The sequence below is a fragment of the Phyllobates terribilis genome, unplaced genomic scaffold, assembly GCF_046119375.1.
Source record: "Phyllobates terribilis strain yellow unplaced genomic scaffold, ASM4611937v1 Scaffold_8__6_contigs__length_399053987, whole genome shotgun sequence".
In the NCBI taxonomy this organism is placed as follows: Eukaryota; Metazoa; Chordata; class Amphibia; order Anura; family Dendrobatidae; genus Phyllobates; species Phyllobates terribilis.
This window is the reverse complement of record NW_027362768.1, coordinates 106,452,519-106,468,000: the sequence shown is the minus strand read 5'-3', so window position 1 is coordinate 106,468,000 and position 15,482 is coordinate 106,452,519. Positions and strand designations below refer to the sequence as shown.

Sequence of the window (15,482 nt, the reverse complement as noted above, 5' to 3'; positions counted from 1 at the left end):
ATATCATTGAAGCTCCGGATTTCAGCTGCAGAAGGGAAGGAAGGGAGACACAGATCCATTACTAGTGGGTAGGCGGAGCCCCAGAAGATAGTTCACCTCAGATTAGAAAAAGTGACGACCGGCCCCTCCAGTATAAAGGCTCCTCCTACTCCCATGTTCCTCAGTCTAAAATTTGAGGTCGCAGAGGATAGTTGCTGCCTTTGCAGCTCCTCAGAAGAATTTTTTATTTTTACCAGGAGACCTGGACCCCCGTGGTCTAGAGGCCTCAGGGGGTCTCAGCGCTGCTGGGACCCCTGACCCTCCCCTGGCGGCTCTGCGTACCCCCTAAGGAGGTCCCCGCAGAACCCTGCTGGCCCCGGGGGATACAGGGCTTCTCCCTGGCGGAGACGCACACCGCTCATGTGGGGTCCCTGCGCGCTCCGCCGTGGGGGGGAGCAAGGGCCACGGCGCCACACATCCCTGGGGGTCCCTGTGGCGCTCAGCTGGGTAAGTGCCCTCTGTGTGTGTGGAGTGCTTCAGCGGCAGCCGCTGTTACTGACTGAATGGTGACTGCCTTTTTGTCCTTGCAGGCAGAGGGGTACGGCACCCCGGTGTAAGGCCCTGACTGCTGAGGAGACGGGTGCTTCCTTCCTGCCGCACCCCGAGCCGGAATCACAAGACCCTCAGAGACCCACATGCGGGCAGATTCCATGACTGGCTGAGCACAGAGAACAGTAGCTGGTGATGCACAGCCCTCTCCTCTTCCCCGGGTGGCAGGGGAGCAGGGACAGAGGCCCGTTAGTGTCGGGGGGCGTGGCTTTGCGCTCTTGGCTGCCTGCCATCATAGCCTCAAGCAGGAAGCCCCGAAAAGCGCGCGCTGAAGCTGTCCCCGCCCCCCCCCCCCTTTTCTTACCTCCTTCTCCCTGCTCCCTGCTCCCCCTCACACACACACAGGCTCCAGGAACAACGCGGCCAGCTGGTGAGTCACTTCTGTCTCTTAAGGCAGAAGATTCCTTTGTTTTTTCTCACCATTGCAGCGCAGAGCTCTGCTGCTTCTCTGTTGAACGCACACCTCTGACCTTTTAAGGCAAAGGTGCTTTGCGTGGTCAGCAGCATTAACCCCTTCTGGAGGTCTGGCCTTATCAGAACAGTTAACCCTTTCTGTAATAGGTTAACCTTTGTTCTGCAGAGCTGGGGTAGTTTTTTCTCCCTCTAAGGAGAAGCTTTAACCCTTCAGTGCTTGGTGAATTTTTTGTGGGGGAACAGGCTGTGATAACGGAATCACACATTCCCGGTTACTGTACCCATTGTAAAGGGTTATTACCGCCTTATCAGCGACGCTCGCAGCTGCGTGGGGGGCATGTCGGATCAGGGTCCAGGGGGCGCGGACCTCTCTCCCGGCCCGCTTCAGGATCGGTCACGTGTATCTGATGCGCCGGGGTCTTCGACGGCGTCAGGTTCGACACTTGTCGGGGGTCTCAGTGGGGTTAAAGTGGAGGCGCTCACTCGCTCCATAGACAGTCTGTCTAACCTCCTGGGCATTGGGTATCAGCTAAGTCCCATCCGGCGTCACGAGGCAGGAAGCGCCACAGGCCTGTGGTGGCGCTGTCTCCTCCGCGCAGCGCATCGGAGGCTTCGGAATCACCGACGAGCTCTGCTGGTGAGATCTCCGATTCTGATGAAGAGGATCGGCAGGGTCGCTCTGCTTCGCTTTCGGGCCGCGTGGATGCTCTTATTGGAGCCATGCGGGAAGCGTTACAGCTGTCTGAAGAGGTGACGAGGCCTGGCAAGTCGGCCCGTCTGTATCAGGAGTCACGTCGGGCTCGTTCGACACTGCCGGCGCATGGGGAACTTAACGAGGCGGTGGAGAAAGAACGCCTGTGTCCGGATAAACGCTTCCAGGGGTTGAGGTTCTTTGATGCCCTGTATCCCTGCTCCACGGAGACAATCGCTAATTGGGTCCCCTCTCCTGTAGCGGACGTGCCATTGTCTCAGCTGAGCAAATCCTCCTTGCTTCCTGTTAAAGGGAAGGCGAGTCTACAGGAACCGCTAGACAGAAGGACAGAGTTAGCAGCGAGTTCCATCTACGAGGCTGCGGGTCATGGACTCCGAGCGGCCTTGGGGGCCATGTGGGCTAGTGAGGCTTCTCTGCGGTGGTTGGATCCGCCGTCTGAAGTGGAAAGACTCTTCCAGCTTTTGGAAGAGGCGGCCCGATATGGCAGGGACGCAGTGCTGGATACTACTTCGGTTCTGTCCAGGGCCCAATCCTCTGCCGTCACAGTCAGTAGAGCACTGTGTCTTAAACAGTGGACTGGAGACGCAGTATCCAAACAAGGTTTGCTGAGTCTGGCGTACAAGGGCGGTCTGCTTTTTGGTTCAGACCTCACGGAGCTGATTGCCAAGGCAAAGGCCAAGGATTCGGCTTTGCCGCAGCGGAAGGTAGCGGCTTCTACGTCTGGCAAGTCAATTGCAGGTAGTGGTCACCGGTCCTTTCGGCCCAGGGGACGGTTCCGTCAGCCCTCTTGGAGATCAGGTCGTCCCTCGTCTTCCGGGAAAAAGGCCACCCAGAAATCCCGTACTCCCTGGAAACAATACTTCCGTCAGGACAAACGGGAGGTTGACTAAAAGCCCGATAAGGCGGACTGACGCCAGGAACCCGACCGAGGGCTCTCGGGTGGGAGGTCGTCTGCTACAATTCGGGTCGTTTTTGGGCGTCCCACGTATCGGACGCCTGGGTGACGCGGGTTATGTCGGCAGGCTTTTTCATAGAGTTTCATTCTCGACTCCCGGACAGGTTTCGCCAGTCACGCATCCCGTCCGAGCCCAAGCTGGCTGCCGCACTGCTGCGGGAGATCGACACTCTTCTGCAGCAGGGTGTGGTGGTTCCGGTTCCGCCGGAGGACCAGGAAAGGGGGTTTTACTCCAACCTTTTTGTGGTCCCCAAAAAGGAGGAAAAGTTTCGCCCCATTCTGGACCTCAAGGATATGAATTTTTATGTCCGGACCCGGAAATTCCGTTGGGAGTTTCTTCGCTCTATCGTGGCGGCCCTGTCACAGTACGATGTCTTGGTGTCGATCGACATCCGCGATGCCTATTTGCATGTCCCTATCGGCAGGGCTCACCAGCGTTTCCTGCGTTTCGCCATAGGTCAGGCCCATTACCTGTTTGTGGCCCTACCATTCGGGTTGGCCTCGGCACCCAGGGTTTTTACAAAGATTCTGGCGCCGCTCATGGCGCTCCTTCGAAGGCAAGGAGTTGCAATTCTCCCCTACCTGGTCGACCTGTTAATTGTGTCGCCCACAGCGGAGGAGGTGGTGACAGCCCGCGATCTCTTCCTTCAGCACCTGGAGGACTTCGGGTGGCTGGTCAATTGGAAGAAGTCGTCTGTGGAGCCTTCGCAGTCAATCCTGTTCTTGGGGATGCATTTCGACACGGTACGGGCAGCGGTGTCCCTACCTCCGGACAAACAAGCGAACCTTCGTCACCATGTCCAGGCTATGAGGTCGGCGATGACGATGTCCCTTCGGGAGTGTATGCGCCTTATGGGTCTGATGGTGGCGGCAATGGAAGCAGTACCGTTTGCACAATTTCATTCCCGGGGTCTCCAATATCTTATTCTGACCCATTGGGATCGATCGCCAGCTTTGCTGGATCGCTGTGTCGGTATCTCTCGCAGGGTGCGAGAGTCTCTTGGATGGTGGTTACGTCCGGAGGCCTTATCCCTGGGGAAATCCTTCCTCCTCCCACGGTGGTCGGTCTTTACCACCGATGCCAGCCTGTCTGGCTGGGGGGGGGGCGTTTGGAACGATCTCTGGGTTCAGGGGGTCTGGTCGTCAGAGGAGTCGTCTCTGCCGATCAACATCCTGGAGTTGAGAGCATTTTTTCTCTGTCTCCGACATTGGACGGGCCCTTTGAGCGGTCTGCCGGTCCGGATTCAGACGGACAATGCGATAGCTGTTGCGTATATCAACCGTCAGGGCGTGACGAGGAGTTCCAGACTCATGATGGAGGTCTCTCGGATCCTGGTTTGGGCCGAGTCCAGGGTTCCAGCCATATCCGCGATTCACATCCCAGGAGCGCTGAATATCACGGCAGACTTCCTCAGATGCGAGCAGGTGGATTCCGGAGAATGGAGCCTTTATCCGGAAGTTTTTGCACTGCTGTGCTCCCGTTGGGGGACTCCCCAAGTGGACTTATGGCATCCAGGTTGAACGCCAGGATCCCGACCTTCATGTCCAGGTACAGGGACCCGGAAGCTGTGGCGGTAGATGCTCTAGTGGCCCCGTGGGACCAGTTCGAGCTGATCTACGTGTTTCCGCCGGTATGCTTACTCCCTCTAGTGCTCCGGCGGATCAAACTCGAACAGATCTCGGCGATTTTGGTGGCGCCGGATAGGCCGAGGAGAGCGTGGTATTCAACGCTGGTGTCTCTTCTGGCGGCGCCTCCGTTTCCACTGCCTCTTCGTCCGGACCTGTTAACCCAGGGGCCCTTTCGCCATCCGGACTTGAAGTCTCTTCGTTTGGCTCTTGAGACCGAGATCTTGACCCGTCGTGGGTTTTCAGCCGATGTCATTGCCACCTTGCTGGCAGCCAGAGGTCCAGCTACGGCTAGGATTTATCACAGAACTGGGGAGGCCTTCAATTCATGGTGTTCTGGTTCATCAAGAAACCCGAGGGTTTTTTACATTCCCAACTTCTTAAGCCTTTCTGCAATGTGGTTTGGTCAAGGGTCTGGCAGTTAGTACCTTGCGGGGTCAGGTATCTGCACTGTCTGTGCTTTTTCGGAAGGCTATTGCCTCGCGCAGAGATGTGCGTTCGTTTTTTCGCGGGATTGCACGTCAGTTTCCGCCTTGGAGGGCGTTTGTGGCTCCTTGGCGGCTCAATCTAGTCTTGGAGGCTCTTCAACATGGGCCGTTTGAGTCTTTGGATTCAGCTACGCTTTACTTGCTTTCTTGGAAGGTAGCCTTCCTGGTGGCGGTCACCTCCTTGAGAAGGGTTTCTGAGTTGGCGGCACTGTCTTGCTCGCCCCCTTTCCTGGAATTCCACTCGCATCACGTGGTGCTTCGTACCCGTGGCGATTTTTTGCCTAAGTTGGTATCGAGTTTCCACTTCAATCAGGATATCGTGTTGCCCTCCCTCTGTCCGAAACCGAAGAGTCCAAAGGAGCGGGCCTTGCACTCGTTGGATTTGGTGCGAGCATTGAAGTTCTATCTTTCAATCACCCAAGGGTTTCGGAAGTCGGACTCTCTTTTTGTGATTCCTGCTGGTCATCGGCGTGGTCAGCGGGCTTCCACTGAGGCGTACCGGCTCAAGGGCGAGCCTTGTCCGGTTAAGGTTCGAGCTCATTCCACGAGAGCTGTTGGTTCGTCGTGGGCTTTTCGTCAGGGGGCCTCGGCAGCGCAGCTCTGCCGGGCGGCTACCTGGCGCTCCGTCCACACTTTTACTAAATTTTATAAAGTGGACGTGAGTGCTTCCGCCGATGCGGCCTTGGGACGCAGGGTCCTGCAGGCGGCGGTGGTTTAGGTTATCTCTTTATCTCCTTTTCGGCGCTTGTTGCGCACTTGACTAAGCTGTTGGGGTGTTGGCGATTCTGCCACTGTTTCCCACCCTTGAGTTCTGGACTGCCTTGGGACGTCCCACTAGTAATGGATCTGTGTCTCCCTTCCTTTCCTTCTGCTGCTGAAAGACTGATTTTGGTAAGACCTTACCTGTAAAATCCTTTTCAGCGAAGGAAGGAAGGGAGACACAGCACCCTCCCAGGGCAGAAGTGTATTATTGTTTTCCAGATGCGGCGCGACTCCTCTCTGATGGCGGTCATCTGGGCGGGGGTCGGCGCGCTAGGGCTCTGTTCCAGCATTGCCAGCTCATCGCAGGTGTCAGGTCCAGTGAGTAGTGCCTGGGACTGTGTGTTCTTTATGTTATATGCATAACCTGTTCTCTCGCATTTCTGATTTTTCAGAAGGGGATGTGGTGTTCTGCTGGTGTTGTCTGCTGTTCCTTAGCTTGTGTACGGACTGAGGAACATGAGAGTAGGAGGAGTCTAAGCTGGAGGGGCCAGTCGTCACTTTTCCTAATCTGAGGTGAACTATCCCTGTGGGCCTCCGCCTACCCACTAGTAATGGATCTGTGTCTCCCTTCCTTCCTTCGCTGAAAAGGATTTTACAGGTAAGGTCTTACCAAAATCCGTCTTTTCTACTCATTCACAGACATCATAACACCTTAGCCTCATTTCTTTAAGAAAAAGACAATAAAAATAAATATCGTAAGAGTCTTCAAAAAACTAAATTCTCCCATGAAAATATTAACTATAGAACCGTATATTACTCTTAAATAATGGTAACATACAATATATACTGTTTAAACTGATTATCCGCTTATGACAATAATCAGCTGTAATCTGTAGGGCAATGCCACTACATGAGTTATTAACAAAGTAAAGCTGCACTCTGAAATGCTATAATATGTAAACATTGAATATATGAAATTGGAACTGTATTACTGCTGTAGAAAGCATGCTAAAAAATGAAGGTACTTAGCGCAAATTGGCCAATTTGTGTGAGCCCAACAGCCAGCGACAAGGTGTACCCCCTTGTTGGGACCCCAAACCTAACATGATGCCTCTCCTGGGCTAAAAGCCTACAATTATATGGGCAGATAGGATCAAGCTCTATTTAATAATGCATTGGGCTGATGGGAAGAGTGTCAATCAGAGGGAGTGTGCTAGAAGTATCACAAACGAATTGGCCAATTTGTGCGCTAAGTACCTTAATTTTTTAACATGTTTTTTACAGCAGTAATGTAGTTCGAATTTCATATATTCAGTGTTTACATATTATAGCATTTCAGATTGCAGCTTTAATTTGTTAGTTATATAGAGGGGCTCTCTTAGCTTACACTTGTTCACACTTGTCTTTTTCTGTTTGGAAGTGCCGGTCAGTTTTTTTTATATTTGTACTACATGGGTTATTGACTGTCTGCATAATACACAGACGTTCTGATTCCTCTGGTGCAAGAGACTAGAGCTCCTAAAAAGGATATCTAAAAATTGGTCCAAATGTAATCAGAGCAGTGCATAAATGAAACCCATCTTCAGATGCAAATTTTATATTCCTGAATGTACTAGACTGAACACACAGTGAATCTGCCACCAGCTTTCCTATGTAAACAGCACCTACTGCTGTGTTCCTACTGTAAGCACTTTTTTAAGCTCAAAATCAGATAAAGTAAACACTTGAAAGGCTGGCCCCTGTCAAGAGGACAAACCCGTTATGAAGACAATGACCAATTTTACAGATTAAATTTAACAGAACAGACCCACACCTCTTCATCTATTACTCCTCCCTTTTTTCACTTGTCCGGCGCATCTATTCCAGAACGAGGGAAATTTCTCTATGTGGAAATGGGTTAAAAGAAATTGCTAAATATACATAACTTGGGATTTTGCAATATCATGTCATATCAAGTCAGTGGAATATAAGTGCCTCCTTCCAATTGTTGCCACATGTACCAATCACTGCATTGAAAACAAGAGTGCAGCTCTTAGTCAACGGTTGCGTAACAATAAATTTTCTCCAAATATTAAAGAAGTGTTTATTTTTCATGAAAGGTTTCTATCCAATCCATCTTAAAAAGAAAGTCTGTTTTGTTTTTCATTAGAGAGAATGAAAGGGGTGAGTTTTGAGTGTAACAGTATAAAATGCTCTTGCGGGTAGCTGCCGCTATATATGTAAGATGCGCCTATCTTGTCAGTTTACTAGTGAGTTATAGTGTTCATCTAAAATATTACACAAAGCCCACTCTGGTGATAACAGGAGCAAGATATTGAAAATATCTTTTATGAATTGAGCACTCATCTGCCACATCTCTTGGATGAGTGAGCACTCACACAAATGTAAGCAACTTTCTAAATGATTGTTTAGTTCACAACCACAGCCCAGAATACGTGCAAAAAAATAGCCTTTATACCTTTCCTATGCTGTAGACAAATCCTCACCCAGCAGTCTGATGGGCGGTCTCAGAACCTCCTCTGAGCTTCCAGCAGTGCAGATAAACCTTCCCCTGCCTTGATTGATGTGGATGAAGGAGGGAATGTCATCCACATCTAGCCGTAAGGTTGGAGCTATACATCGGTTTTAGCCACAACAGTAGTCAAGCTGCCAAAATCATTCTATGTCACTGCTACATAGTAGCATGATGCAGGTGAATGGCATAACATTCTGACCCCTAGAGTACCTTGATAAGCAAGTTGCAAAGAATCCAACTGGTTCTGACTTTTGCGATTTACTTGTTGTGGTACCTTGGGATTCGCAATGAAACCACATTCCCCTTCATTACACTGCGATGTAGCAGCTGAACAGAGCAATGTTTGGCTGCTTGACCTATGTCCCAGCCAAAGTCGTTGCACAGACCCAGCCTAATTATTGTGCTTGCTCCATTTACTGAAAGCCTTGCACATGTGCCTGGTCAGGGCAGTGACTAAATTCACCTACAGTCATGGCCAAAAGTGTTGGCACCCTTGAAATTGGTCCAGAAAATTAAGTATTTCTCTCAGAAAATTATTGCAATTACAATGTTTTGTTATACACTGTTTATTACCTTTGTGTGTATTGGAAAAGCACAAAAAAAACAGAGGAAAAAAAAGGTAAATTAGACATCATTTCACACAAAACCCCAAAAATGGAGCAGATAGAATTGTTGACACCTTTCCAAAATTGTGGGTAAACAACTTTGTTTCAAGCATGTGTTCCTCGTTCAAGCTCACCTGTGGCAAGTAACAGGTGTCGGCAATATGAAAATAACACCTGAAACCAGATAAAAAAGGGGAGAAGTTGACTCAATCTTTGTATTGTGAGTCTGCGTGCCAAATTAAGCACAGAGAACAGAAAGAGGAGAAGAGAACTGTCTGAGGACTTGAGAACCAAAATTTTAGAAAAATATCAATGTCAGCTTTCATAGCCAGAGTTGGGGTATAAAACAAATGTCTGGGAACTTTCTCTATGGATGCTCATTTGCTTCAATATATGTATGTTTTTCATTGAAAATTCAGTGACATCTGTCTCCTATGACCTAATAAATTGGGCGTGCATGTAGAATTAGAGGAAGACACGCTGCCGCCAGACCTCTGAAGGTGGTTTATTTCTTAACAAAACAAAGGATGGGGCATATTAAAAGTTAATATGCCTGATAATCTTTTCCCCCATTATATCCACCTTCAGGGGACTGTTAGCTTGTTCTCTTACATATTTGTTTGTCAGTGACAATTATCTGATGTTCACAGACAACTTTATTATTTTTTATCAGCCTGTTACTCCATGCAGTACGATGCAGTCTGACAAATTACACATTTTAAATGCCTGTAAAAATGATTAGTATGATTATGTATATGTGTATATTCGTTATGGATGCAAATGTTGAAATCTGACTATACATCTGGCTACATATAACTCTCTATGTATTTAATTATCTGAAAGCATAATTTTTGTTCTTCATTTTACTCCCTGTTAGTAGGAAGCCTGCAGACATTGATAAGAACAGGAATGAGGGAATGCAACCATCACTGCAAAAACAAGGAAGCTTGTGGGCATGAATGTTGTAAGTTTCTAATCACATCCGTCAGACCTGATTTCTTTTGATAGTACCTATTTTGAAGTTGTGGGTCAGTTTCTAGGCACTTTGACTCTGACTCATCAAGCCCAGCGATGTTGACTCATTTCGCGATGAGTGGGACACCTCTTAATTAATCAGGAGCGTCTGACAAGTGATGTGTGCCTCCGTGCACCTCGTAAAACAAATCTTACTCCAGTCAGCCTCCCTTTTTGGCAAAGCTCGGTGAAACAATTTTTTTTGCAAAAATGTTGAAAGCGATTTATGCCAGAATTTTGACATAATTGCTTTCATAAATTGGTGCCTATATCTGCTCTCATGTATTTTGATGCATTAGTAACATTAAACTAGTGGGTGTAATATCTATAATGGGGACATAACATATAGAGAGTAACGCCCTTCTTGCAGGTTGATTCCACAGATCTTTCTTAATAACCTTATATACAGGGAGATTATCATTTTAAAAATCTTTTTAGATTGAGCAAAATTTTCCAATGATTGTCCAGTACAAACATATGTAGCAATTGCACGATGAGTGAGAATACACATTAATTGTATTTTTTATAATGATCTGAAGAGTTTTGTTCATCCGCCTTATAGTTCTTGGAAAGAAGGATCTGTGAGTGGTTAGTGGAAACAGGAGGAAAGAAATTGGAGCATTCTCAGAAGCAATCAAAACTGAGGAAAACATGGTGGTCACCATTACAAATAAATGTATATCTTTCCAACATTAAAGGGAACCTGTTTTCCTAAACTTTCCAAACCACCTCCATAATGATTTACAGCCGTAATCTAATGGGGGAAGTCCCTTTAAAACACGCCATATTCTTGATAGGTACTTGTTTTTACAAATCTATTTTGATGTGTAAAAAAAAAAAAGAAAAATATTTAACAGTGTAGTCTTTCAAGTGATTTCTCTTAAGGCCCCCATGCACATCTGATAGCTATCTCTCCTAACCCCTCATACACAGAAATGCTCGGCTTGGTCTGAGCACTACTATGTTCTGAGAGAGCCGCCGACTGAGTCATTTCGCAGCAGTTTCTCACTGACGAACAAAAGGAACAACTGTTGAAATTTGAACAGCTGGGTTTTTCTTTACCCTGAAATTATCTGTTGCAGGAAGGTCAGGAGGCCCCATACACTTTAGATGGTTGTTCGATTCTGACGAAATCAGTGAGTTAGCCCCCATATATAGATAAGTCGGCCTTTTAGACAGGTAACCAAAAGGACTGTTTTTGTAAACAGTGCATGCTTACTTTCAATGGTTCTTATTGAGCCACAATGCTACCACAAATGAATTACTGCTCGAGAGCTTGATGGGTCCAAAATACAAAATTCAGAATTTGGGGAAAAGCTGTAACACTTGGTTTTGCAGTTAAAGGATTACTTAAAGAAGAAAGAGACGGTGCATAATGACATGAAATAGTTGTAAATTCAATCAGCTGAACTTTTTAAATAATTCACCAGGATCACAACAATCTTACTGACCGTCAAATATACCAGTAATTAGTAAAGTTCTACAGTCCAGGATGTCATGTCACAGGATTAGGGGAATATTACTGTAATTAACTTTTCACTATTGTGATTATTCTCAGACATTGAACAGTACAAAAGTGCGATATATTTGTTTCACTGAGTGCACTCCTTTCCTTTTTTTTTTTCTTTATCAAAGTTAGAATCTGCATACATTTTGCTAAAATTTTAGGATTTCGGATATTAAAGAAAGATTGAGTATGAGTAGCCCAAAGTGATCAATCCAAAACTAAGACCAAATAAAACTGGACTCTGGTTGGTTGTTACACTTTTAAGGCCCATCTACACTTGCCAACTTACCATCTACACTTGCCAACATCTGGGAATGTTTAGATTACAAAAAAGAAGACTGAGAGGAGACTTAATAGCTGGCTACAAATATCTGATGGGCTGTCACAGTGTAGAGGGAGCATCCTTCTCATTTGCACATGGAAACACGAGAAGCTATAGAATGAAACTGAAAGGGAGAAGATACAGATTAGATATTATAAAAAAAATGTTGACAGTGAGGGTAATTAATGAGTGAAACAGGCGGCCACGAGAGGTGTTGAGTTCTCCTTCAATGGAAGTCTTCAGAGGCTGCACAGACATGTGTCTGAGACGGTTTAGTGAATCCTGCTTTGAGCAGGGGGTTGGACACGATGACCCCGGAGGTCCCCTCCAACTCTACCATTCTATGATATACAAGCTGATCGAAGGTCATGTAATGGCCTGTTTACACAGGCCGACCAGAATTCTGTGTTGGTTACTATTGTTCATTAATGCGATCATTCATGTGCACAAAATATCATCATTATCGGCAGCACATCACCTGGTTACACTGGGCAATGTGCTGCCAATAATGAAAACTTTTATGTGACATGAATGATCTAGTTACTCAATGAATGAGCTTTCTGCCTGTATGTCAGATGATAGCCAGCATGGTCACACAAGGCAATAATTGGTGAACACACGTTCTGTTGAATGCTCATTACCGATTATTGGCTCTTCTAAATGGGCCTTTGTGCTCTACTTTTTGTTTGAACTACTCTGCATTCATGAGGCCAAACCTAATTAATTTGTACCACTATTCATTGACTTATTAAGAAAAGCGTGTGAGTTGCTTTCTTACAGAATTCTGAATAAGGTGGTGTTCTTATTCTGACAATATATCCCCAATGTTTCTTTTTTTTCCTCCAGGTGTGGTTTGTAAGACAGAGACAATACTGAGATCTGTAAAGCAAGAAGTCCTTTTATTATTATAAGAAATATAGATGCACTGTGTTTATTTTCCGCATCTTAGATATTCTGGTTACAAACTGAGACAGACTGGCATTCACACATTAAAATATAATCTGTTTATTTACAAATAACAGGTAAAACTGGAGTTTCTTATAAGGCTGACGGTAAAACTAATTCAGACTTCTCTTCATATCTAAGTGATCTAAGGAGTCGAAATTCAGTTTCATCAGCTCCACCAGTAAAGAGACTAAAGGTAACATGATCAAAAAGGCAGGATGGGAAAATTCAAAGAACATGTCATTACATAAAATGGCTTTTGCGACATCAGCACATGGATTACTTAATGAATCTTACATTAGCTGGAATAGTTAAACTAACGTCATGCAGAGAGAGCAGCTAGCGTGCCATGCGGAAGAGCAGACCCCCACTGTGGCATCCACAACAGCATGAGTCGGGTATCTGATGTTTATGAGGTAGAGACATCTCTCACGTTATGTCTCTGTGCTCAGTATTTTTCAGCAGAGCGGTAATTGTTTCCTTTAATTCATGCCTGTGAACTCAATTTCACTGAACGATGAAAGAATGGTGATCTAGAACAAAGACTAAAGCTGCATTATCATAATATTTTGAAAATATGGCAAAGCTCCATATAATAAATGCTTTAACAACAATTAGTGACAATAAGGCCAGATATTTCCAGCGGGTCATGATCTTATTATACACGTAAAGACCCAGATTTTTGCTATGGACACACATGCTACATCTAAAGCACAGCAAGAGCACCACTTAGGACATTGGTGATCAGAGACGGATCACATAATCTACGTTATGTTAAAGGGTAATCTATTTTTCCAGATTGTGGGGAGCACCATCATTACCAGGGGGAGGGCTGTAGTCATCAACTGAAAGCATGATCTAGCATGCCTGGGTTCATGCTAAAAACAGTAAGTGTTCGCTCTGCCCGTGCAAGAGCAACAGCCGTATACACAGTCGCAGAAGGGCTGTATGACCATATTGTCAATTGTTAGTGCGGTCCTGGGTGTGTGCACTAATGTACAGAATATACTGTACATATGTCTGTATGTATTTAATTTAAAAAAAAATAAGCAGAGTAAAATTAATAAAGAATTAATGTTAAAATGAAAAAACCCACAATTTTTAAATTAAGACAAAATATTTTATACACATATTATGTGTCTCCACAACCATAACCTGTAGAATAAATGAATAAAATAATGTATTAAAGGGATTTTTCATTACTACGATGTTGATCACCTATACTTAGGATAAGTGATCAATATGAGATCAGCGGGGGGGCTGACACCCGACACCCCACTGATTTAATAGTTACCCGCCTTCATAAGCACTGGGAAGTACACAGTGTTTGCAGCGGAATGGCATAGGTTCCTGCACTGTTTAGGGGTATTGCAGATGATCCTATTCAAATGAATAACTAGACAGTGTACTCAAAAAAAAATAAAAAGTCCAATTTTATGACGTCAGACACTTCTAATTACTGCAAGACAACAAATCTGTAGTGGCATATGACCGCCAGATAAGAAGAGATTCTGACAAATAAATAATAAAAAATATAACAATTTTATTTCAAGAATAAAAACAAATAAAATAGACAGGGAAATAAACCTCCAAAAACAGGGGTTGGAAACACAGTAAAATCCCATAAATAATGATAAGATGTAGTAATCAGGGCAGCGCACACAAAAAAGGGGGACCATATGTCATGTATCAGGGACAAGGGATAAATAAAAAGGTGAAAACAATAAGGTATATATTACACATGTTTTCCCCCAGAAGAAGCGATCAGCGAAACGGAGTCAGTCGGGTGTGGTGAGGACACAGTTGTCTCCAGCGTTCCTGTGACTGACGTCACCACTAGGTAATTGATTTTTTCCTTTTACTCTGTAGCTCTTGGACCTGAGGTGGACTAGCCACATTAGCCAGATAGCTTTGTCTCATGATTTATTGCATACAAGAAAAACACATACAATAATCACCCTGCTGCACTTGAACAGTACTTTGCTGAGTAGTTCCCATTTTCCTGTCCTTAGGTTACTAATTTTTGAGGGGATATGCATAATATACCTTATGTTTTCAACGTTTGATTTATCCCTTCTCCCTGATACACGACCTATGGTCCCCTTTTTTTTTGTGCTCGCTGCCCTGATTACTACATCTTATCACTACTTATGGGATTATACTGTTATTCCAACCCCCTTTTTTTGGAGTTTTTTTTCCATCTATTTTATTTGTTTTTATTCTTGAAATAAAATTGTTATATTCTGATTATTTGTCAGAATCTCTTCTTATCTGGCGGTCATATGCCGCTACAGATTTGTTGTCTTGCAGTGTATAGAGCTGTGCTGGTATAGATTATAAGCTCTTGCGAGAAGTTCCGTCACTCCTCTTGTTTAAATTGTAGTATGTGTTGCTCTGTAACGTCTAATATTGTTTTTAAATATACCCAATCAGTTGTAAAGTTATGCAGAATATGTTGGTGCTATATAAGTGAAATAGTTATTATAAGGGCGCAGGCAGACGGCCGTATAAATCGGACCAAGATCAGATCGTAATGCTCGGACTAGCTACGACTCTCCAACCTGAGCATGACGGCTGCATAGAAATATATGAAGCTGTCCCACTTGTGGCGGGAAAGCGAGCATTGCGGTCCAATCTTGGTCCAATTCATACGGCCGTCTGCGTGTTCCCTTATTTTTCTGCTCCATATCCTGTTTACATCCGGCTGCTGTCAGAGCTGGTAACATTATGGCTGCCAGTAGTTTCTCACATTTCTGCCACTAATCTCATATTGATTAACCTATCCAAAAGTATAAGTCATCAATATTATGGTAGCTAAATCCCTTTAAGATCTGTGTGCAGTGATTAAAAGTATGGTGGAATTGTCTAAGGTTATGTTCCCACGAGGAGTATTTGATGAGTTTTTGATTTTGCAAATTTCTGCACCTATTAGGTTACTTGAATTTTTTTTCATTGCGTGAGCTTTTGTTACATGCATTTTTGTGGTTTTGAGTCTGTGGTTTTTATCATGTTTTAAATAAAGTTGCTTTGTTTTTTATAGTTACTGGTATTTGGCTTTGATAAACTTGACTGATACAGTCATATGTGGA

The 15,482-nt window shown here is 45.2% G+C and overlaps 1 protein-coding gene across 1 annotated transcript in view; it reads left to right on the top strand.

Moving 5' to 3' along the window:
• Nucleotides 1–15,482, top strand: part of HFM1 (helicase for meiosis 1) — a 161,775-nt gene that overhangs the window by 116,778 nt on the left and 29,515 nt on the right. Inside the window, exons 32-33 of the mRNA XM_073645240.1 lie at nucleotides 9,486–9,569; nucleotides 12,471–12,589. Of these exons, the coding sequence (XP_073501341.1) occupies nucleotides 9,486–9,569; nucleotides 12,471–12,589 (203 nt within the window). The remainder of the gene's footprint in view (nucleotides 1–9,485; nucleotides 9,570–12,470; nucleotides 12,590–15,482) is intronic.